The following is a 22,621-nucleotide window of genomic DNA, read 5'->3' as shown; positions in this document are numbered from 1 at the left end:
ATGTAAAATTTACCCAGGCACAAAATTTAAGAGAAGATTTTTATAAAATGTTTTATAGATGGCATCTGGATCCTAAAAAGTTGTCTTGTATGTATCCTAATTTACAGCCCAAATGTTGGAGATATGGTAGTTTGGATGCCATTATTTTCATATATGGTGGACATAGAAATATAAAAGCCTTTTGGATTAAGATTTGGTGGAACATTCAACAGGTTTTCAAGAGAAAGATAAAGTCTACCCCACAATTATTTTTATTGGGTATTATTACAGATTGTGATGCTAAAGAAATTAATTTGATGTTGAGTTTGATAACAGCTGCAAGATTACTAGTAGGGCAATATTGGAAGAAGGATTGCTTGCCTACTATAGAAGAATGGACGCTTAAAGTGTCAAACTTAGCAGAAATGGCTAAGATTTCTGCTTACTTGAAGGATCACTCACAAGAAAGATACACTTCGGTTTGGAGAAGATGGATAAATTATATTCAGGATAAATATGGGACTAAAAAGTTTCATTTAGCCTATGAGTGAATTTTAGAGTATTATTATGATATTATTATTATTTTTAGTATTAGTATTGTTTAACAATTTGGAGATTGTATTGTTTAATAATTAGGATATTAACTTGTTTATGTTTTCATTATTATTATGTTTATATTTATGTTAAAGGGGAGTTAAAGTGCGTTAGGGACTTGATTATTTATATAGTTGGTCAATGTTAGTTAGATTATGATTATCATATTTGTAACCCTGTACTCAGCTCTGGGAAGTTGGGGAGGGAGAGGGGGTGTTTGGGTGGGTTATATTGTAATTTTTATAAAACTTTTTAATGCAAAAAGAAGTAATAATAAATAAACAAATAAATAAATACTAAATAAATAAATGCAATAATGTCTATACTAAATTACATGGATCCATTACTCACCATAAACACAGAGAAATAAATTCACAATTATTTTTCACTATTTGTTTCTTAAATATACATTCTTTAAAAATAAACACTGGTTTGGACTGGAGTTTGAAGAGAATTGCAGAATACAAAAAATAAATTTTCTTCAATTTTGCATTAATTTGAGAAGTAACAATAGGTCATTTTGATTTATACTTTCAAACACAATGTTTTCCATCTTCCCCTTATAGGCAATCACACTCTTCATATATATATATATATATATATATCAAGGAAGAATCTGTGTTTTTTAAAGATTCTTAAAATGGTATAGTGCATAAATCTACACTGTATTTCTTTTTCTCATCTTTCTAAATTTAGTAGCCTAATTATATAATGCTTCCACATTATTATTTTTTTAAAAGTGGAATGATATAATGTTAGTGACTGATTGATTTATTGATTGATTGATTTTGCACTTGTTATGGTTCATTCAAAGATTAGAAGTGATTAAAGGCATTGGGATAGAAATTGATAGAGTTTTAGTCTTGCTTTAAGTATGAAGAAAATTGGGTGACCTTGAACCAGTTATTCTTTCTCAGCCCTATGTCATATTAAACATTTTGCTAATAAATCTGCAGCAACTTTTTTCAGGTAGTTTGAGAGGGAGGGAGGGAGGGAAGGAGGGAGGGAGGGAGGGAGGGAGGGAGGAAGGAAGGAAGGAAGGAAGGAAGGAAGGAAGGAAGGAAGGAAGGAAGGAAGGAAGGATCTATACAGTTCTCTTGTCAGGAGGCAAGTACTTAAAAGTTTAAATGCAATGGCAGATTAAAATTAAATAAGAAATCCACAACACAGTTAAAATGTTATGGAAAAAGAATGTATCTGTACTGATTTCTTGTCATTAGCTGTTCTTTCCGTAATGTCACTGTTTGAGAAAAATAATTAAAAGGATTATTATGAGGATCAGAATCATTTCTGATTTCAGAGACAAAGAAGAAAAAGAGTCAACATTACAGCAATTAGAAAACCAAAATCATATTCTGGGTGCCTATAGAATATATGTTACAAAGTTAATAGGAATTTACAGAAGTTTGATTTTTTTCCTCCTTTTTCATTGCTTATAGATTGTCCCAATCTTGCAGAGCTTCCAAGCAGTGTACAATACAGAACAAAGTAAGTAAAATCAATATTACATTAAATAAATATGAATCTTTATTCAGGCCCTAAAGTGTTCAGACAAAAAAATGTCCATAATATCTTCCCTAATTGTAGAACAGGGCTTTTCAACCTTTTCATCGATTTTACCACTTTTAGGATATGGCAATATTTGAGTACCACCTGGCAAGGTGTCAACCCCACCATATTTTCCCTCTTCCATATATTCATCAAACAAGGAAAAGCCTCCAGTGACAGAAAAGACAAGCCGCTGAGGAAACTAGCTTAAAAAGGTGCATTCCCTTTTAAGAATTAGTTACTGGCTAGAAAGGAAAGTTAAGGAGCCGGCAGCCAGCACTTAAGGAAGAAAAAAAAATGTAGTAATTACTGGCTACTGGCTAAGGCAGCCTCCCCAAATGGCTCTATTCATAAGTAAAGGAATGCTGCAGGCAAAATCCATTCAAGAGAAAAATAGTTCAGAATCCCTTGCAGCAAAACTTACAGTTAACAATAGCAGAACAATAGAATCTTAACACGAGACATCAGCCAAATAGAAATTGCCAAACACTCCTTAAGAACACAAAGCCCACATTGCACAAATCCCAAAACTTCAAAGTCACAAAAGCACATAAGAATCCTTCCACTCTCCATCTCCCTCCCTCCCTCCCTCCGTGCCCCACCTCCAGCCTATGCTGCCTTTCTTCGTTGCTGCCTTTCTTCATTCCTTGTGGAGGGCGATTCCTCCCTGGCTGCATTTCTTCCCTGTTTGTTGCTGCCAGCACAGATGGCTGCCACAGAAGTTGTAGATCGGTTCATGGCCAATATCCTCTCCTCTCCCCCCACCCTCCTCCTTCTTCTTTCCCTTCGGTGCAGCTAGAGCTGACTCCGCCTCCTCCCAAGGCTGTTTCTTTTTCTCTCTCTCCCTCTCTCTCCCAAACTGCCTCCTTTTATAGTCTGTCCTGTCTCCACCCCACTCCTCCTTTCTCTTCTGGGTGAACCAGAAGTGCCAATCCTGAGGCCTTTGCCTCACCCCAGCCACTCTGCAGCTCTGGAGGACTCTCTCACAGTAAGTCCTGCACTGCTGGCTCATTCCCTCCCCCACTACACTTGGCTGGGCAGGGCCACATACCATCTGCCACATGCTAATGTACTACAGGTGGTACGTGTACCACTGGTTGAAAAGACCTGTTGTAGAAGATTAAGGAACATCTTTATCTATGGATGCCCTTTAATGCACAGGGAAGATTCTCCAAATGCCTCCTGGCCCATGCCCTTTGAATTCTGGTGAGGCTAGAAACCTAGGTAAGTGCTTGGAGTGTAACAAACCTCAATGCTAAGTCATATATGACAGTAATTTCAGGAGGACCGCTCTTTCACCACAGACTAGAATTTAAACATATTGAGATAAACTTCAGTAGATGAAAGTATCCTTGTTTCAGGACCTATATTCTTGTAGAAACAAGAACAACCCACAAAACAGCAGCAGCAAAATATTTTAATCTTTAATATTAAAGCCTATAAGGAATAAAATCTTTACCTGGATTGTTTTACTGCCTCTTTGACTTCTGATAGCAACTTAGGTTGTTCTACACTGTCCAGAATTACCTTTCTTGTGTTATGCAGATTTATAAAGGTAATAAATAAATAAACAGAATCTAGGAGACTGAGTTCTAGTTCCACTTTGTAACTCTAAAAAATAAATTAATAACCACTTTAGTTGGTTATGGTATCAAGCTAGAACCTGGAATATTGTGAGTTTTAATCCATCTTTAGGCACAAAAAAGCAGCTTTGTGAACTTGGGCCAGTTATTCTCTCTCAGTCCTAAGAAGCAGGCAATGGAAAACCACTTCTGAAATCTTGTTTCAAAAACTGCAGAGTTTAATCCGGGCTGTCATCAGGAGTCAACAATTATTTGAAGGATGACACACATCAACAAAAATATGGATGGAACAATTTCTCACAATAATTGCATGTGTGTCTAAAGTAGAAAGTAGGTGAAATGAAAATTCATTTCCAAGCATGCAGGAGAGAAGCATATTTAGTTACATGAAAGTAGATTTAGATAAAAAAGAAAAAAAACCTACTTTGGTTTCTATTGTACATTTGTGAATATTTTGTTAGGAAGATGCTATTTTAAAATTGGAATAAAGCAACATTCAATTATTTACCCACATTTAAAAGAACTGAACTGAGAAACATGCACACATAAAAAACCTTTTCATATATTGCACAAGGAAATATATATATATATATATATATATATATATATATATATATATATATATATAATATTTCCTTGTGCAATTATTAAAGCCAAGCTCCCACCCAATCAGTTCATACCCCCACTGGCAGTTAAAAGGAAGAAACAGCTAAGACCACACATTGATCCTCGAAGCATGAAGCTGAAAACACCAGCCTGAAGATGACGAATGGGACTTCGTCGAAATGTTGCCAAGACACTTCCAATTTTACGCGGGAGAAAACCTGAATAACCAAAGACCTACATATATATATATTTGCACAAGGAAATAGCTGTATATTTCTTTAAACTTTTAGTGAAAGCTTAGACTTTTTTCATACATGACATTATCTGAAATAGATTTTCCATTCCATTTCCCTTTTTTTCTCCTGAAGGAGAAAGCTGCATTAATATGGAATTTCACTTCAAACAAAGTTGAAATTTTACATCACCTTTATATTTTCTCAGCATGAATTTCAAAGGAACTAAAAAAAGTGACACTAGTTTTAATCTTCTTGTTACTGTATGAAATAAAAGAACATTAGTAAAGAATAATAACAGTTTTTCCATATTGATTCATTTATATTACTGTAATACTTTATAATACTGCATTCAAATATATAGATAAATGGCTGAAAACATCTACCATTTAAATAAACAAAAAATTAATATGGTCAGCCTGATTGGAAAATGCCAGTTTTTGGCTAACTGTATATTCCATTTTTGGAAGTGAACAATCATGCATGAAATTTAAATACACAATTTTGTAGCTCTAAAATGTGAAAAATGCTGTCACGAACCTTTTGCAATGCTTTTTATCACCTCTTTTTTTCTCAGTTTTTAAACATGTAGGTCTAGAATTGGGGGTAGTTTGAAATGCAAAGTTTCTTGACAGAACAACTGTTTATTTTAATTTATTTGCACATAGTTTTAAATATTTATATTTATATCCCTCATGTTGGACTTTGAGTCACTATAAAGTGACATCAGTGCAGGAATAGTATATAAAGAATTTTAATGGATCCAACCCATAATAATACTTTGAAAATATTTATCACCACTTCCTTTATTTTCAAATGCACCAACCTTTAATCCCTTTCAAAATGAACTTTTTTGTTTAGAATCTTTTTTATAGCTAATTTGACTTCTTGATTCCTCAGTGTGTAGATCAGGGGATTTAAAACTGGTGTGATTACACTATATAACACAGAAATGATCATATCATTCTCAGAAGAATCACTAGCAGAAGCAACCATATAGTTGGAAAGTACTGGAATATAGAAAATGGCCACCACACTCAGATGGGATGCACAGGTAGAGAAGGCTTTCCAACGGTTCCGCCATGATTGAACTTTGAAGAAGAGGAAGGAGATGATGTAAAAATAGGACAGAAGTGTGAAAAAAAAGGGACTCAGAGCAATAGAACCTGTGACAAGTTTAAGCAGGATGAGGTTGAGGGTTGTGCTACTGCAAGCTAATTTGAGGAGGGGTTTGATGTCACAGAAAAAGTGTGCAATGAGATTAGGGCCACAGAACCACAGCTTAGAGGTCACCACTGTATGCATCAAGGCATGAAAAAAGCCAGCAGCCCACGTGGCCCCAGCCAGTGTAATACAAGCCCATTTACTCATGATGAGAGTATAACGCAGAGGATGACAGATAGCTACATATCTATCATATGCCATGACACCCAGCAGCACAGCCTCACTACTGCCCAAGAAGTGGAAGAAGTGCAGCTGAGTGAGGCAGCCAATCAAGGAGATGGACTGATGATTTCTAAGGAAGCCACTTAGCATTTTTGGCACAGTCACAGTAGAGTAGCATATATCCAAACCAGAAAGGTTTCCTAGAAAAAAATACATGGGGGTGTGAAGCTGAAAATCAGCCAGGATGACTCCCAGGATGGCCCCATTTCCTAATAAACAGGTTACATAGAACAGCAAGAAAAATGTGAAGAAGACCTGTTGTAGCCTGTAGTCCTTTGTTAGACCCAGAAGAATGAATTCAGTCACTTCTGTCCTGTTCTTCATCTCTGCAAATAGGAAAAAAAAGTTAGTGATTTAAGAAAGCATTACAGTACCTGATATGGCAATGTTAATAATTTTCTTAAAAACATTTGCATTCAATCACGAATTGCCTCTTTAAATTCACTCTGTAGAAAAAGATATCTCATATACTACCATTAAATTTGTTTTGTGTTTGAGTCTCTGTGTGTGCATTTTCATAGAATAGACATGTAGCTCAGTTTGGAGTCCCTATACTTGGCAAAACAAAGTTCTAAACAAGTATTCAATTCAGGATTTATTGCATATATTTTTTTTCCTCTCTAAATTTAGTCTATCAAATCCATAGCACTCTTTTTCATTTGCTCTTGTTCATAGTATAAGATTTCTCCTTCTGGGCAACACATACCCAGACTATATCTACTTATATACAATGCCTGCTTTAGAGAACATTTGTTTCCAGTGAATAGTGTCACAGAAATAAATGCATTTGTACTCACATAATTCCATTTGATTCAAGCTATCAGGCTGTGACCTGGTGTTCTCAGTCTTCCCAAACACAATGTGTCTTCACAAAATGTGCTATTGTATAAAATATTAAACTTGTTTAAAATTGGGTAGGAACATTTTTAATTCAATATTTTGCAATATAAGCATTTTCTTATCGTGGTATATGAACTAGGATAGTAAATGTGATTTATCTGAGCCTTGCATGTTCCATAAACCCAATTAATGCAAAGAATATTGTCAATAGAAAATGAAATTGCACATTTATAATCTCAAATGAAATGGTTTATCTGCATTTATTTACCATTGTTCAATCTGAAGTCCTATTCTGAGCCATTCTATTGACTCTAAACTGGGGGGGGGGAAGAGTTGCTTTTCTCATCTCCTGTTTACCATTACATTTTTTATATTCATTCTTGTATCTTATCATATTTAAGAAATACTTGTTTTTGCATTTTCACAATGGAAGGAAAATATACAATAGGTCAAACTGAGATCCTTTGATAAAATGTCAATAATAAAATAGATAATATCTATCAGATAGACAATTCTTAGCTTTTAATAAAATGTCAATGTTGAAAATCTATATGTTGAGATAATTCTTACCTTGAGAAAATTTTCCATCCAATTATGTAAAATTGAAAAGTTGCCTAAGAGCTATGAAATCAGCAAGTTAGATTTGGGAAGGAAATAAAACTCATATCAGAATATGTTCTGAATGATTTGTGAATTGCATCATGCATTTGGTTTATAAAATATTTTTGCCACCATTAAAAGAAAATTAGAAATTGATGAAGCAATATGCTCATGTGGGGATAAATCTGTTCTATTTGAAGCTCTAAACAATTTAGTCACCTAATTAATAATGCAGAGGGGTGTCTGGTTTGACTTTGCTTTAGTTTGGTAAAGGCTAAGAATTTTCTCCCAGAGCATTATACTGTAATAGTACTCAATCACTTCTCTTTTAACAATAAAATCAAGAGAGTCTTCTGTACATTATTCCTGAAGTGGACTCATTAATGCCTTTTGTAGTTTTAAGGAAAATTAACACCAGATGCAAAATGAATATTACTCATTTTGCATCTGGTGTAGCACTTGCCCATGGCCATTATACAATTCATGGAAATTATAGTTAAAACAGAAAAAAGCAAAACAAACAAACAAACAAAAAATCCTCCATTCTTTTTATGTATTGGATAATCACATACCTTCACTTTCATCCTAGGCCTGTATAGAATGCAACTTCTAGTATTTTGTTCTATATAACAAAATGAAATTCAGTGTAGAGAAAAGTAAGATTTTATACTTAGGCAAGAAAACCAAATTGTTTAGGTACAGATTAGGTGAAACCTGACTCAGTACCCATAGCTGTGAGAGGGATCTTGGAATCCTAGTAAACAACCACTTAAATATGAGACAATAGTGTGTGGCAGCAGCCAAGAAGTCAATGCAATCCTAGGCTGCATTAATAGAGGGATAGAATCATGATCATGTGAAGTATTAGTACCATCTCATAAAGCCTGAATAAGACCACACTTGAAATACTGCACCCAGTTTTGGTCATCACAATATAAAAAATATGTTGAGATTTTGGAAAGAGTACAGAGAATAGCGACAAAGATGATTAGGGAGCTATAGACTAATGCATTTGAAAAGTTGTAGGACTTGGGTATGGCTAGTTGAATGAAAAGCAGGACTAGGACAGAGATGAGAGCAGTGTTTCAATATTTGAAGGGCTACTACAAAAAAGTATTTTCAAAACAACAGAAGACAATACAAGAAAAAAATGGATGGAAACTAAGCAAGAAGAAAAGCAAAAAATTCCTGATAGTGAGAACAATCAACCAGTGGAACAGCTTGTTTTCAGAGGTTGTGAGTATTCCATCACTGGAGGCTTTTACAAAGAGACTGGACAACCATTTGTCTGAAATTGAACAGGGGGTTGGACCAGAAGACCTCCAATGCTTTTTCCAACTCTGTTATTCTATTTTTTTAAGGTTAAGGAAAATGTTGTCCAACTTTCATTTCATTCCAAAGGCTGTGGGAAAATAATGAAGATCTTTAAGAGTCCAATATTATGAACTGAATATTAGAAAAAATTGCCCTGAATTATAAGACATTTTGTTCATGACTTCAACATCTGACAGATAGTGATATGGCACTGCTGTATTTCTAAACCTTACCAATTGTGTGTACATATTTAACCATGTCTATTTTATTAATTTCGTGTATCCATTAAACACATTCAAAAGCACATGAAATTCCATATATGGATCTACTATAGTGGTTTCTACTAAAATATTCAAATAATTGCAGAGTGCAAAAATAATTACTTTCCCATACTTAAATTGATTGAGAAATGGCAACTATTTTATTTGCTTTACAACATCAACTAAAATGTTCTCCATCTTCCCATTATAGATTATGCTACACACAATAAATGATGATGCCCTCAGAACAAAAGACAGCATTTTAAAAATGTTCCTTGAAGTCTCAGAACAGTAGTTGAAATGTACTTTGTCCTTCTTTTCTTGATTATTCCAAAATTAATAGCTCAACCTGTGAAAGACTAATTCCATATTTGCATTTTTTGAAAAAGGGGAAATAGAGATTTATTTATTTATTGTTTATTTAACACTGTAATTGCTACTTGTTGATTCATTCATTGATTCTATGTTTTTTTTTATAATTTATACAGAAATCCTGTTTGGTTTAGTGGTTAAAGGAACTGGTCTAGAAACTGGAAGACTGTGGGTGTTAGTCATAATTAGGCACAAAACCAGCTGGATGATTTTGGGCCCTTCATTTTCTCTCAGTCCCAGGAAGAAGTCCATGGCATACTAAATGATTGCTAAGAAAATTGCAGGATCTTGTTCAGACAGTTGCAGGAATTGGAACTGACTAGAACACACACACACACACACACACACACACACACAAACAGCCAATTCAAAGGCTCGCCAGGAAGCAAGAAATTAAAATTACAAATGTAATGATAAAATAAATAAAAATTATTTAAAAAATATAAGGAATTCATAATAAAACTTATAGTAATGTGCTCTGCTGGAGCTGCCCTTGAAGAGTACTCTGAAGCTTCAGCTGGTACAAAATGTGGTGGCACAGGCACAGGCTCATGTGGGCTCTGAGAATGAAACATGTTACATCTCTGCTCAGTGAATTGGTTTCAGTTTTCTTCCTGGTGTTATTTTGGACTTTTAGAGAGCATTTGTGTTTTCCCAACAACGTCTGTCTCTCCCATCAGATACAGTTGAAGTAGTATATTTTGGGGACTAGGACTGGGGACATGGGCCTTTTCTATCATGGTGGACCTCAACACCCACCCTCACTGAACATAATTTTTCCAAATATGACTGGCCCTACTCCTGGTAGGTTTGCAGAAATTCCCCAAAACATAGCTTTACAACAGGCTTGGGAATCTCAAGAAAATGGAGAATTGCTGAGATGGCTACTTGTTTGTAATACAAAAATGCTGTTTTTTAGTCTTTTTAAAATCAGTATTAATGCCTTTTATTCTGGAATGTTTAAATGTTTGTGGTCTTTTTGTAGCTGTTTTTTTATTGCACTTTGCCTGGAGTCATGTTTGAGAGATGGACAGCTATATAAATGTGAGGGATAAATAAACAAACAAACAAACAAACAAACAAACAAACAAACAAATAAATATTAAGCCACCCAGAGTTACTTGGTAGTGATATGGGAGGCAAATAAATCTAATTAATACATTTGTTTTTTTAAAAAAAAACATTTATGTCTGCTTGATTCCTTGTTATTAGGGATGCTTCTGGTTTGTCTGATTCCACTCTTGACAGAAAAGGAAAGCTTTGATAGGATCAGAAATGGAGCAGCAATTCAGCAATCAGAAAATGGTAATTGTAAACCAGTAAACCAGAATCATATGTACATAAGTATTTATACAGAATATGTAAGTTACAGGTAGCCTTCAACTTACAACCATTTGTTTAGCGACTGTTCAAAGTTACAATGAAAACGTGAGTTATAACTGGTCCACACAATTGTTGCTGTGTTCCAGACAAGCATAGTCAATGTACTAAGCTAGATTTACTTAACAACTATGGTGATTCATAACAAAGATCATAAAATTGGGAGCAAATCACTTAACAAATATTTTACTTAGTAATGAAAATATGGTTCTAATTGTGGTCATGGATCAAGGACTAACTGCACAGGAACAAAGTTGAAATTCATTTACAGAAGTTTGATTTTTTCCTCCTATTCAAAAATGTACAGGATGTCCCAGCTGAAGTTATTCCAAGCAGTTTACAATACAGTACAAAGTAAGGAAAATGAATAGAATATTAATTCAAGGCCCAAAGAGTTCAAGAAAAGACTATCCTCAATGTCTTTCCTAATGGAAAAGGGTTAAGGGATATTTACATGGAAGGGATTGTCTTTAGTGCATAGGGAAGAGTCTCCAATTGAAAATGTCTGTTTCATGGTCTTATTTTCTGTGAGATTGTGAGTTCTAGTCCCACTTTAGGCATAAAGAGCCAGCTGTGTGACCTTGGTCCAGTCACTCTCTCTTAGCCCTAGTAAATAGGGCAATAGGGCCATAGCAAACCACTTCTGAAATCTTGTCAAGAAAATTGCAGAGACTTGTTCAGGTAGTCACCATGAATCAACAGTTACTTGAAGACTTGTACAAATAAACATAAATTCTACTCAAATTTAGTATGGAAGAAGTTCTCACAATAATTGCATATGTGTCTAGAATAAGGAAAACAAACATACATTTCTAGGCATGCAGGAGAGAAATATGACAGCAGATTTAGACACATTTCATTGGAAAGATAAGAAATTAGTTGGTTTCTGATTTACATTTAATAGTTTTTTTAAGGATACTTGAAAATTGTAGTAAAGTAAAATGCAGTTATCTATCTATACTTAAAGAAATAAACTGAGAACAGTATTTATATATATGAAATTTATTATTATCTATTATATTTTCTCTTCTAACAAAGATGGATGAAGTTAGAATGAATATGGAATTTCACAACAACCAAAGCTGAAAATGCTTCTCCACTATTCCTCACAGGAAAGAGCTGAATTTTTTACAAGACTAATTTAACTTATTCTTCAATAAGAATAATGGTTAATCCATTACTCCATATCAAACTTTTAATATATCACTGCTATATTTTATAAAGTTGCATCCAAATTTATAAAGAAATAGAGGATTATATATAATGTTTGAATAAAATTAATCAGTATAGTCAATGCAAGTGAAAAATACCAATTTAGGAATAAGCATAAATTCCACATTTGGAAATGAATTAACTTGCTTGGAGTATAGGTCTAGTATTTTGTTTTTCCAAAAAGTGACATCCATAACATTCAAAAACCTTTGCAGTGCTTTTTAAAATTTCTTTTTTTTTTCTAGGTTTATAAACATGTAGGTCTACAATGGGAATAATGGTCATATATATCTTTGGAACTAAGTAAAAATGAATTAAAACAAATGGAGACACACATTTGTCAAAAGATATCTGAGTAAATATAGAAAGCTCCTACAGAAATAAGAAAGAATAGGAGATGAAATCTGAATCATTATAACATAACATCAAAGGAAGGAGAGCACATAATGCAGTGGTTCTCAACCTGTGGGTCGGGACCCCATTTGGGGTCGAACAACCATTTCACGGGGGTTGCCAAACAACGCAGTCCGCCATTTTTTCCCCCTTTTCCTTAGCTGTGCTACTCCCTTTTATTCTATTGGCTTTTGAAAGCCAATAGAATAGACTCTCTTGAATAGAGTCTAATTCTGTTGGCTTTCAAAAGCCAATAGGAATGGTCCAGGCTGTCTCTGCCTGCTGAGCCCACCAAAAGTCCCATTCTGCAAACGGTGCTGCACCAGTTGAGTAGTCCTCAAGTTACGACCGGTTGAGTAGTCCTCAACTTACAACCGGTTGGGGGTCGCGGCATTAAAAAGGTTGAGAACCACTGATATAATGAGTTTTCTTAATAAATTCAACCTGAAAAATGCTTTCAAGACATTCATAATTATTATTTTATTTTTCACACATAAAGATATTTAGGCCCTTTCCAAAAGAAGATTTTTGTTTAAAATCTTTCTTATAGCAAATTTCACTTCTTGATTCCTCAGTGTGTAGATTAGGAGATTTAAAGCTGGTGTGATTGTGCTGTATAACACGGTAATGATCATATTCTTCTTAGAAGAATCACTAGCAGAGGCAACCATATAATTGGAAATTACTGGAATATAGAAGATGGCCACCACACTCAGATGGGATGCACAGGTGGAGCAGGCTTTCCAACAGTTCCGCCATGACTATACCTTGAAGAAGAGGAAGGAGATGATGTAAAAATAGGAGAGAAGCGTAAAAAAGAAGGGACTCAGAGCAATAAAGCTACTCAGAAGATTCAATAGGATGAAGTTGAGTGCTGTGCTACTGCAAGCTAACTTCAGGAGAGGCTTGATATCACAAAAAAAGTGTTCAATGAGATTAGGACCACAGAACCACAGCTTAGAGGTCGCTATTGCATGCACCAAGGCATGAAAGAAGCCAGCTAAAATCGCTCCAGTCAATGTAATACAAGCTCATTTACTCATGAGAAGAGTATAACACAGAGGATGACAGATAGCTACATATCTATCGTATGCCATGACGCCCAGCAGCACAGCCTCACTACTGCCCAGGAAGTGAAAGAAGTGCAGCTGAGTGAGGCAGCCAATCAAGGAGATAGACTGATGCTTTCTAAGGAAGCACCAACCTTTAATCCCTTTCAAAATGAACTTTTTTGTTTAGAATCTTTTTTATAGCTAATTTGACTTCTTGATTCCTCAGTGTGTAGATCAGGGGATTTAAAACTGGTGTGATTACACTATATAACACAGAAATGATCATATCATTCTCAGAAGAATCACTAGCAGAAGCAACCATATAGCTGGAAAGTACTGGAATATAGAAGAGGGCCACCACACTCAGATGGGATGCACAAGTAGAGAAGGCTTTCCATCGGTTCCGTCATGATTGAACTTTGAAGAAGAGGAGGAGATGATGTAAATATAGGAGAGAAGTGTGACAAAGAAGGGACTCACAGCAAAAGGACCAGTGACAAATTTAAGAAGACAGAAGTTGAGAGTTGTGCTACTGCAAGCTAATTTGAGGAGGGGTTTGATGTCACAGAAAAAGTGTGCAATGAGATTAGAACCACAAAACCACAGCTGAGAGGTCACCATTCTATGCATCAAGGCATGAAAGAAGCCAGCAGTCCTTGCTGCCCAGGCCAGTGTAATACAAGCCCATTTACTCATGACGAGAGTATAACGCAGAGGATGACAGAGAGCTACATATCTATCATATGCCATGACGCCCAGCAGCACAGCCTCATTACTGCCTAGGAAGTGGAAGAAGTGCAGCTGAGTGAGGCAGCCAATCAAGGAGATAGACTGATGCTTTCTAAGGAAGCTGCTTAGCATTTTGGGCACAGTCACTGTAGAGTAGAACATATCCAAGCAGGAAAGGTTTCCCAGAAAAAATAATAATGGGGGTATGGAGCGGAGGTTCAGCCAGGATGACTCCCAGGATGGACCCATTTCCTAATAAACAGACTATATAGAACAGCAGGAAGAGTGTGAAGATAATCTGTTGTAAGCTGTGGTCCTTTTTTAGACCCAAAAGAATGAATTCAGAGACTTCTGTCCAGTTTTTCATCTCTGAAAACAAAACAAAACAAAACAAAAAAAGCAAATGTGGTTAACTATTCTGTAAGGAAACAAAGATTCAATGCTAGGTAGTAAGATGGAGACTCATGAATGTTGTTTGTTTATTTCTTTGTTTGTTTGTTTTGCATTCATGCATTCAATCTTTAAAAACAATTGGTGTTTCAATATCATTGCCAAATGGTTATGGCAAGGGATGCACATATAAAATATTTGGTTTTCTAATGATTTTGGACATTTAGACATTAATTGGCAAAAAATACTGTTAGATATTATACTCTTGGTTTTTTTTTTTTTAGAGTGACAGAAGCAAGGGTGAAAACTGAACTGATTTTTAACATTTTCTTTTTCTTCCTGTGGTTTTCAGGATTGGAATTTAAATCTTTTTTTTTTTTGTACTAGATCCTGACTTAGACTTACAGAGAATGAATATACTGTATACTAGTAATATCCAGTGCTTTTTTTGTAAAAAAAAAAAAAAAGTGCCGGAACTCACACACATTATACAACCCGCCTTGCCTACCCTACAAGGTTCCATCCAAAAAAGGTGCCAGAACTCCGTTCTGGGTGTTCTATGACAAAAAAAGCCCTGGTAATATCAATTATTCTTTATTAATTGAAAACTTTAATTTATATACAGAAATTATGCCATAATTTTACTCATTCTCCTTCTTTCCGTGGCAAATAAAACAATATAATGATGATGATGATGATGATGATGATGATGATGGAAGGGACCTTGGAGGTCATCTAGTCCAACCCCCTGCTCAGGCAGGAAACCCTATACCATTTCGGACAAATGGCTGTCCAGTCTCTTCTTAAAAACTTTCAGTGTTGGAGTAGTCACCGCTTCTGGAGTCAGGTTGTTCCACTGGTTAATTGTTTTAACTGTCAGGAAGTTTCTCTTTAGTTCTAGGTTGCTTCTCTCCTTGATTAGTTTCCATATTTTATTTATTTATTTCAATTTTATAAACTATAAAACTGTAAATTGCTGGCAAGATACTGGCCCAACCACAAAAGAAAGTATATATTTGTAAGAGGGCAATATTTAGAGAAAGCCATTGTTTGCTTCACTTTTTATTTTATTTGTTTTTCAAATTTGCATTTCTGATTTGCTAAGGCTATATATAAGTATGTCATTCCTTATCCATAGCATACACGGGAAACCAAAAGCACTTTTAAAGTGAATTTTCAATGAATGATGAAATGTTGTAACACAAAATAATTATTTTTGTAGACCATTTCAAGGATCAGAAATTCAACTGTGAATGGGACACTGAGATGCAAATACCAATGTCTTATTATTTCTCGATTACCTAATGAATGCCAATGGGTGCATTAGAAACCATTAAAAAAAAGTTTGGTTAACTTAGACAGATGTAATACCTCAAATATTTTTGCAACTGTTCTTCACAACTTATGTGTCACCTCTGGTTGTTCAGGAATAAAAAGTATGATGCTCAATTTTCAGTAGATGGATGAATTATCAGACGAAATTAAAAAAAACAGTATTCATGTATTTATTTCTTTTATAATATGCAAATGCATCTTTCTCTCAGAGACACAAGGCAATGTAAATTATTCTGCAGCTATTATCTTTCTTAGCAGTTCCAGACAGTCTGCATAATGGGAATGGGGGGTAAATCATGCTAAAGGCAATTACGATTCTATGCATATGAAGAATAGATAGAATTTTGAAAATAATCCATGTTCTCTTCATGTATTATCTAGATAGTGGAAGATATTATATGTTGCATGAGTTACCAACAGAATATTTTTACTGTAAAATGGGAATTCTGAAGAAATGTATTATATTTAAAAGTATTTGTTTATTAAATGTTAATGCTGCCCATCTCCCTTATAAAGCTTGCAGAGTATAAAAAACTAAATAGAAAAAAATATTAAAACTATGCAAATTAAAATTTTAAAATTATACAAAAATCAAGAGTGAGATATGGATGGCATGAAGATGAGATCCCATCAACTACCTCCAACAGTGTGTGCCCCTTAGGGCCCCAAGGCAACTGATAAAACCATATTAATACCCTATTAAAACTGTATTAATAACCATATTAATACCAGAAAGTGTGTGCAAGGTTTTGACCTCTAGTGATAGAATGTTCCTGAGGGTCAGTGTCCCAGCAGAAAATTTATAAATGGTATATGTCAACTTACTTTCCAAAACACCAGAAGGCAAGACAAGAAACAATGGATGGAAACTAATCAAGGAGAGAAGCAACCTGGAATTAAGGAAAAACTTCCTAACAATGAGAACAATTAAAAAGTGTAACAGCTTGTCTTTAGAAGTTGTGCGTGCTTCATCACTGGAAGTTTTTAAGAAGAGATTGGACAACTACTTGACTGATATAGTATAGGGTCTCCTGCTTGAGGGTTGGACTAAAAGTCCTCCAAGGTCCATTCCAGCTATATTCTGAATTGGAATTGAATAGGAGTTGTGGATCTAGTTATATATTGGGTCTTGCATCACTGTCTTTCCAGGTGCAAGCTTAAGCCTGTTGTTCCCCATAAAGAGCCTTACAGCCCTCCAGGCACTGAGAAAGGGGAGCCGCAGCATTGTTAGGTTCACTAGGGTGGAGATGTAAAGCTGTATGTCATCGTACCATAGTGTCAGATGATCTCACCCAGTAGTTTCATATAGATGTTAAAAAGGAGCAGTGAGAATACAGAGCTGGAATTATCACTCCTTAATAATGCTGATTGGAATTGGTCTTATAGAAAGGAGTCACGCAAAGCAATTAAACTGCTCTGAAGGTGCTCATCACAATTTCTTATGTTCTCCAAAAGCAGAAATATTCATGTCCTTTTAAATAGGATGTTTTGAGTTAGAATCTTCCTTATAGCAGATTTGACTTCTTGATTCCTCAAACAGTAAATCAGAGGATTTAAAACTGGTGTAAATACAGTATATAACAAAGAGATGATAAGGTCTTTCTCAGAAGAACCACTGGTGGAAGCAAGCATGTAGTTGGACAACACTGGAATGTAGAACATTGCCACAACAGTCAGGTGAGATGCACAGGTAGAGAAGGCTTTCCAACGATTCTTCCATGATTGGACTTTGAGAAAGAGGAAGGAGATGATGTAAAAATAGGAGAGAAGAGTGAAAAAGAGCAAACAGAAAGCAAAAGAACCAGTGACAGCATTCAGCAAAATAAAACTGAGTGCTGTACTACTGCAGGCTAACTTGAGGAGGGGTTTGATGTCACAGAAAAGATGTGGGACTAGTTTAGGTCCACAGAAACATAGCTGAGAGGTCACCACTGTATGCATCAAGGCATAAGAGAAGCCAGTTGCCCACATGGTCCCAATTAGTGTAAGACAAGTCCATTTATTCATTAGGAGAGTATAACGCAATGGACTACAGATAGCCACATAACGGTCACATGCCATGATGCCTAGAAGCATACCCTCGCTAGAGCCCAGGAAGTGGAAGAAGTGCAGCTGAGTGAGGCAGCCAGTAAAGGAGATCGACTGATTCTTTCTAAGAAAGCCACTTAGTATTGTTGGCACAGTCACTGTTGAGTAGCATATATCCAAACCAGAAAGGTTCCCCAGAAAAAAATACATGGGGGTGTGGAGCTGAGGCTCAGCTAGGGTGATTCCCAGGATAACCCCATTTCCTAATAAACAGGCTATATAGAGAAGCAGGAAAAAGGTGAAGAGAACCTGTTGCAGCCTGTGATCCTTTATTAGACCCAGGAGAATAAATTCAGACACCTCTGTCCAGTTCTTCATCTCTATAAATAGGAAAAAAATAGTTATTTGAGAAAGCATCACAATGCTAGATATAGCAATGTAAAATCATTTTCTAAGCAGTATTTGACATTCAGTCGTGGCACCTTATTAAAATTCACTCACTTCCAAAACTTTACATTTTCATATATTAGATTTGTTTTGTTTTGGGGTTAGGTTCTTGTTTGCTTGTTTGTCTATACTGTAAAATGAAATTGAAGGAAGTGACCTGCTTGCTTTCTACTTTTTTGTCTTTTTTCTTATGAGTGCATGGTACAGATCATGGAAGATTTCATTTTATCCAGATTTGTTTCATTGTCAAAATTAAGATTGTGAAATAAAAGAAAGTAAAGATAAAGGGAGAGTAAAGACAGAGAAAGAGATTCAAATTCACTCTGTACAAAAGTTTATGACTTCCTACATTTACTGTTAGATTTGTTGTGTTTGTTTGTATATGTATTTGTTTAATGCAATAGATTTGTAGATGTTGTGTCCCTCTACTGTACATCAACTAATGACATTGAATTGGGTCACCTGCTTGCTTTCTACTTTTGGTCACTGCTCATGTGAGTGCAACAATCAGAAAATGAAATACTTCGTTTTATCCAGATTTACTTCATGCCCAAAATTGAGATTGTGAAATAAAATGAAATATAGGCAAAGAGAGAGTAAAGAAAGACAATAATTGTATTTGAAGGTAAGAAAGGAAAACAATGGGTATGATAAAAGAAAAAAAGCAAAATTTTATTCATAACATAGAACTAAGTAATATATATATATATATATATATATATATATATATATATATATATATATGTTCATATTAGTAAAGTTGGAAGGGACCTTGGAGGTCATCTAGTCCAACCCCCTGCTCGGGCAGGAAACCCTACACCATTTCGGACAAATGGCTGTCCAGTCTCTTCTTAAAAACTTCCAGTGTTGGAGCATTTACTGCTTCTGGAGGCAAGCTGTTCCACTGATTAATTGTTCTCACTGTCAGGAAGTTTCTCCTTAGTTCTAGGTTGCTTCTCTCCTTGATTAGTTTCCACCCGTTGCTTCTTGTCCTGCCTTCAGGTGCTTTGGAAAATAGCTTAATTCCCTCTTCTTTATGGCAGCCCCTGAGATATTGGAATACTGCTATCATGTCCCCCCTTGTCCTTCTCTTCGTTAAACTAGACATACCCAATTCTAGCAACCGTTCCTTATATGTTTTAGCCTCCAGTCCCCTAATCATCTTTGTTGCTCTTCTCTGTACTCTTTCTAGAGTCTCAACATCTTTTTTACATCGTGGTGACCAAAACTGGATGCAGTATTCCAAGTGTGGCCTTACCAAGGCATTGAAGAGTGGTATTAATACTTCACGTGATCTTGATTCTATCCCTCTGTTAATGCAGCCTAGCACTGTGTTGGCCTTTTTGGCAGCTGCAGCACACTGCTGGCTCATATTTAGGTGATTGTCTACTAGGACTCCGAGGTCCTCTCACAGTTACTACTATTGAGCATAGTGCCACTTATGCTGTACTTGTGCATTTGGTTTTTCTTGCCTAAATGTAGAACCTTGCTTTTTTCACCATTGAATTTCATTTTGTTAGTTAGTGCCCAGTGTTCAAGTCTGTCCAGATCCTTCTGTATCTCTTAAGCCTGTCTTCTGGAGTGTTGGCTATTCCTGCCAGCTTGGTGTCGTCTGCAAATTTGATGAGTTCCCCATCTATCCCTTCATCCAAATCGTTGATGAAGATGTTGAAGAGTACTGGGCCCAGAACAGAGCCCTGGGGCACCCCACTACACACTTCCCTCCATATAGATGCAGTTCCATTGAGGACCACTCGCTGAGTACGGCCGGTCAGCCAGCTACGGATCCATCTGGTGGTGGTTCTGTCTACCCCACATTTTTCTATCTTGTCAAGTAGTAGGTTGTGATCTACTTTATCAAATGCCTTACTGAAGTCCAAGTAAATTATGTCCACAGCATTCCTCTGATCCACTAATTTTGTCACTTGGTCAAAGAATGCAATAAGATTTGTCTGGCATGATCTATTTTTGACAAACCCATGTTGGCTTTTAGTAATGACTTTGTTTGCCTCTAGGTGTTCGTTGATTCGTTGTTTGATTATCTTTTCCAGGATCTTCCCAGGTATTGAGGTCAGGCTGATAGGTCTGTAATTTCCTGGATCCATTTTTTTTCCTTTTTTGAGGATGGGAACTACATCAGCTCTTTTCCAGTCCTCTGGTAGTTCCCCTGTGTTCCAGGATCTTTGAAAAATATAGTTCAGTGGCTCCGATATCACATCTGCCAGTTCCTTGAGAACTCTGGGATGTAATTCATCTGGTCCGGGCGATTTGAACTCATCTAGGCTGACAGGTGCTCATATATATATATATATATATTATATATATATATATATATATATATATGTAGGTCTTTGGTTGTTCGGGTTTTCTCCCGCGTAAAATTGGAAGTGTCTTGGCGACGTTTCGACGAAGTCCCATTCGTCATCTTCAGGCTGGTGTTTTCAGCTTCGTGCTTCGAGCAGCAATGTGTGGTCTTAGCTGTTTCTTCCTTTTAACTGCCAGTGGGGGTATGAACTGATTGGGTGGGAGCTTGGCTGTGTTCTGATTGGGTGGAGGTGTGTTCTGATTGGTTAGGGGCTTGGCTGTGCTCTGATTGGCTGGGGGGTTGGCTGTGCTCTGATTGGCTGGGGGGTTGGCTGTGCTCTGATTGGCTGGGGGAGTGTTCTGTTTGGTTGTGCTCAGGTTAGTCTGAGTTGCAGAGGGATTCAAGATTTTGGGCTGCCCTGCCATTCCTTGGCTTCGCGTTCGTGGTCGTGCTTCCTCTTCATGGAGGGTGTCAGTTTGCTTCATGTATGGATTGGGGGGGTTTAAAGTGGCTAATGATGCAGCTGTGGTCTGGCTTCTGGTTTGTGGTCGTGCCTCATAGTCAGTGTGGCTTTGGGTTTGTTTTTTGCGTGGATGTTTGGTGGTGACCTCCTGTGTGGTTTTTGTGAGTGTGGGTCTGGTATCATTTTTGTGTTAGGGAGTCGTTTGTCAATGAGGGCGGGTTTCCAAATGGCTGGTAGGCGGGAGGTATCATCTCGCTTGTTCATGCTGTGTGGGCGTTTTTCTATCTCGATGGCTTCTCTGATTATTCTGTTATTAAAATGTTCACTTTTGGCAATGGTTCTGGTATTTTTAAAGTCAATTTCGTGTCCTGTGGCTTTAAGGTGTTGGACCAGGGAAGATGTTGGTTCCTCTTTTTTGACTGAGTTCTTATGTTCTTCAATGCGTGCACTTATTCTTCTGTTGGTTTGTCCGATGTATGTGGTGGGACAAGTGGTGCATGGGATTTCGTATACTCCTTGATTTTCTAATTCAATTTTATCTTTGGGGTTTCTAAGGATGGTGGATATTTTTCTGTTTGTGCAGAATGCTGTTTTGATGTTGTGTTTATGGAGGATCTTACTGATTCTGTCTGTGATGCCTTTTATGTATGGGAGGATGCTTTGCCGTTTTCTTGTTCTTGTCTTGGATTTTAGTGGGGGTTTCTTTTTGGATTAGGTTTGTAATCTTATTTCTATGGAATCCATTGGATGTTAGTACATTGGTGAGAGTGTGTAGTTCGGGTTTTAGGTGTTGTTCGTCAGCTAAGCGTTTTGTTCTGGAGATGAGTGTCTTGGCTACAGAGTTGATCTGTGCTGGGTGGTGGTGTGAGAGAGCGTGCAGATAGCGGTTTGTGTGTGTTTTCTTCTGGTAGATGGTGTGTCCTAGGGAGCCATTGGATTTCTTGTAGACTAAGACATCCAGGAAGGGAAGTTGGTTGTTAGCTTCTGTTTCCATGGTGAACTGTATTTTGGGGTGTAGGCTGTTGAGGTGTGTGAGGAAGTTGTCCAGTTTTTCTTTCCCATGTGGCCAGCCTGAAGATGACGAATGTGACTTCGTCGAAACGTTGCCAAGACACTTCCAATTTTACGCGGGAGAAAACCCGAACAACCAAAGACCTATATACAAATACCCGCGAACACCTCAGAAAACAAATATATATATATATATATATATATATATATATATATATATATATATATATATATATATATTTCAAGTGGATTTACAATGAATGATGAAATGTAGTAATACCAATTATTTTTATAGTCCATTTCAAGGATTTGAAGATTACATTGTAAATGGGACACCGAGGTGCAAATATCAAGGGCTATATCTTACTATTTAGAAACCTTTAAAATACAGGAGTTAAGTTCACCTAGATAGATATAATAAACTCAACTTTTTGTGCAATCTTTCTTCATATCTATCAGTAATTGTGGTTCAGGGATAGAAAGGGTAACACTCAGTTTGCT

At 36.3% G+C, this 22,621-nt stretch overlaps 2 protein-coding genes and 2 pseudogenes across 2 annotated transcripts; all 4 read right to left on the bottom strand.

The window, feature by feature from the left end:
• Positions 1-5,371: 5,371 nt before the first annotated feature.
• On the bottom strand, positions 5,372-7,499 carry LOC120298080 (olfactory receptor 12D2-like). Its single transcript, XM_039321415.1, has 3 exons — positions 7,400-7,499; positions 6,787-6,868; positions 5,372-6,315 (listed from the first exon to the last, which is right to left on the bottom strand). The coding sequence occupies exon 3, from the start codon at positions 6,311-6,313 to the stop codon at positions 5,372-5,374; it is 942 nt and encodes a 313-aa protein (XP_039177349.1). The 5' UTR covers positions 6,314-6,315; positions 6,787-6,868; positions 7,400-7,499.
• Positions 7,500-12,863: 5,364 nt separating this feature from the next.
• Positions 12,864-13,550, bottom strand: LOC120298079 (annotated as a pseudogene).
• Positions 13,551-13,566: 16 nt separating this feature from the next.
• LOC120298078 lies at positions 13,567-14,508 on the bottom strand (annotated as a pseudogene).
• Positions 14,509-17,330: 2,822 nt separating this feature from the next.
• LOC120298076 (olfactory receptor 12D2-like) lies at positions 17,331-18,272 on the bottom strand. The gene has a single exon (XM_039321414.1). The coding sequence runs from the start codon at positions 18,270-18,272 to the stop codon at positions 17,331-17,333; it is 942 nt and encodes a 313-aa protein (XP_039177348.1).
• Positions 18,273-22,621: the final 4,349 nt, after the last annotated feature.

The sequence above is a fragment of the Crotalus tigris genome, unplaced genomic scaffold (genome assembly GCF_016545835.1).
Source record: "Crotalus tigris isolate CLP2741 ecotype Arizona unplaced genomic scaffold, ASM1654583v1 scf7180000023738.1706062, whole genome shotgun sequence".
Taxonomy (NCBI): domain Eukaryota; kingdom Metazoa; phylum Chordata; class Lepidosauria; order Squamata; family Viperidae; genus Crotalus; species Crotalus tigris.
This window is presented reverse-complemented; position numbering and strand designations above follow the sequence as displayed.

Bases quoted from the DNA above. Each gene is read 5' to 3' on its own strand.
- LOC120298080 (XM_039321415.1), bottom strand. From the start codon at position 6,313: ATGAAGAACAGGACAGAAGTGACTGAATTCATTCTTCTGGGTCTAACA.
- LOC120298076 (XM_039321414.1), bottom strand. From the start codon at position 18,272: ATGAAGAACTGGACAGAGGTGTCTGAATTTATTCTCCTGGGTCTAATA.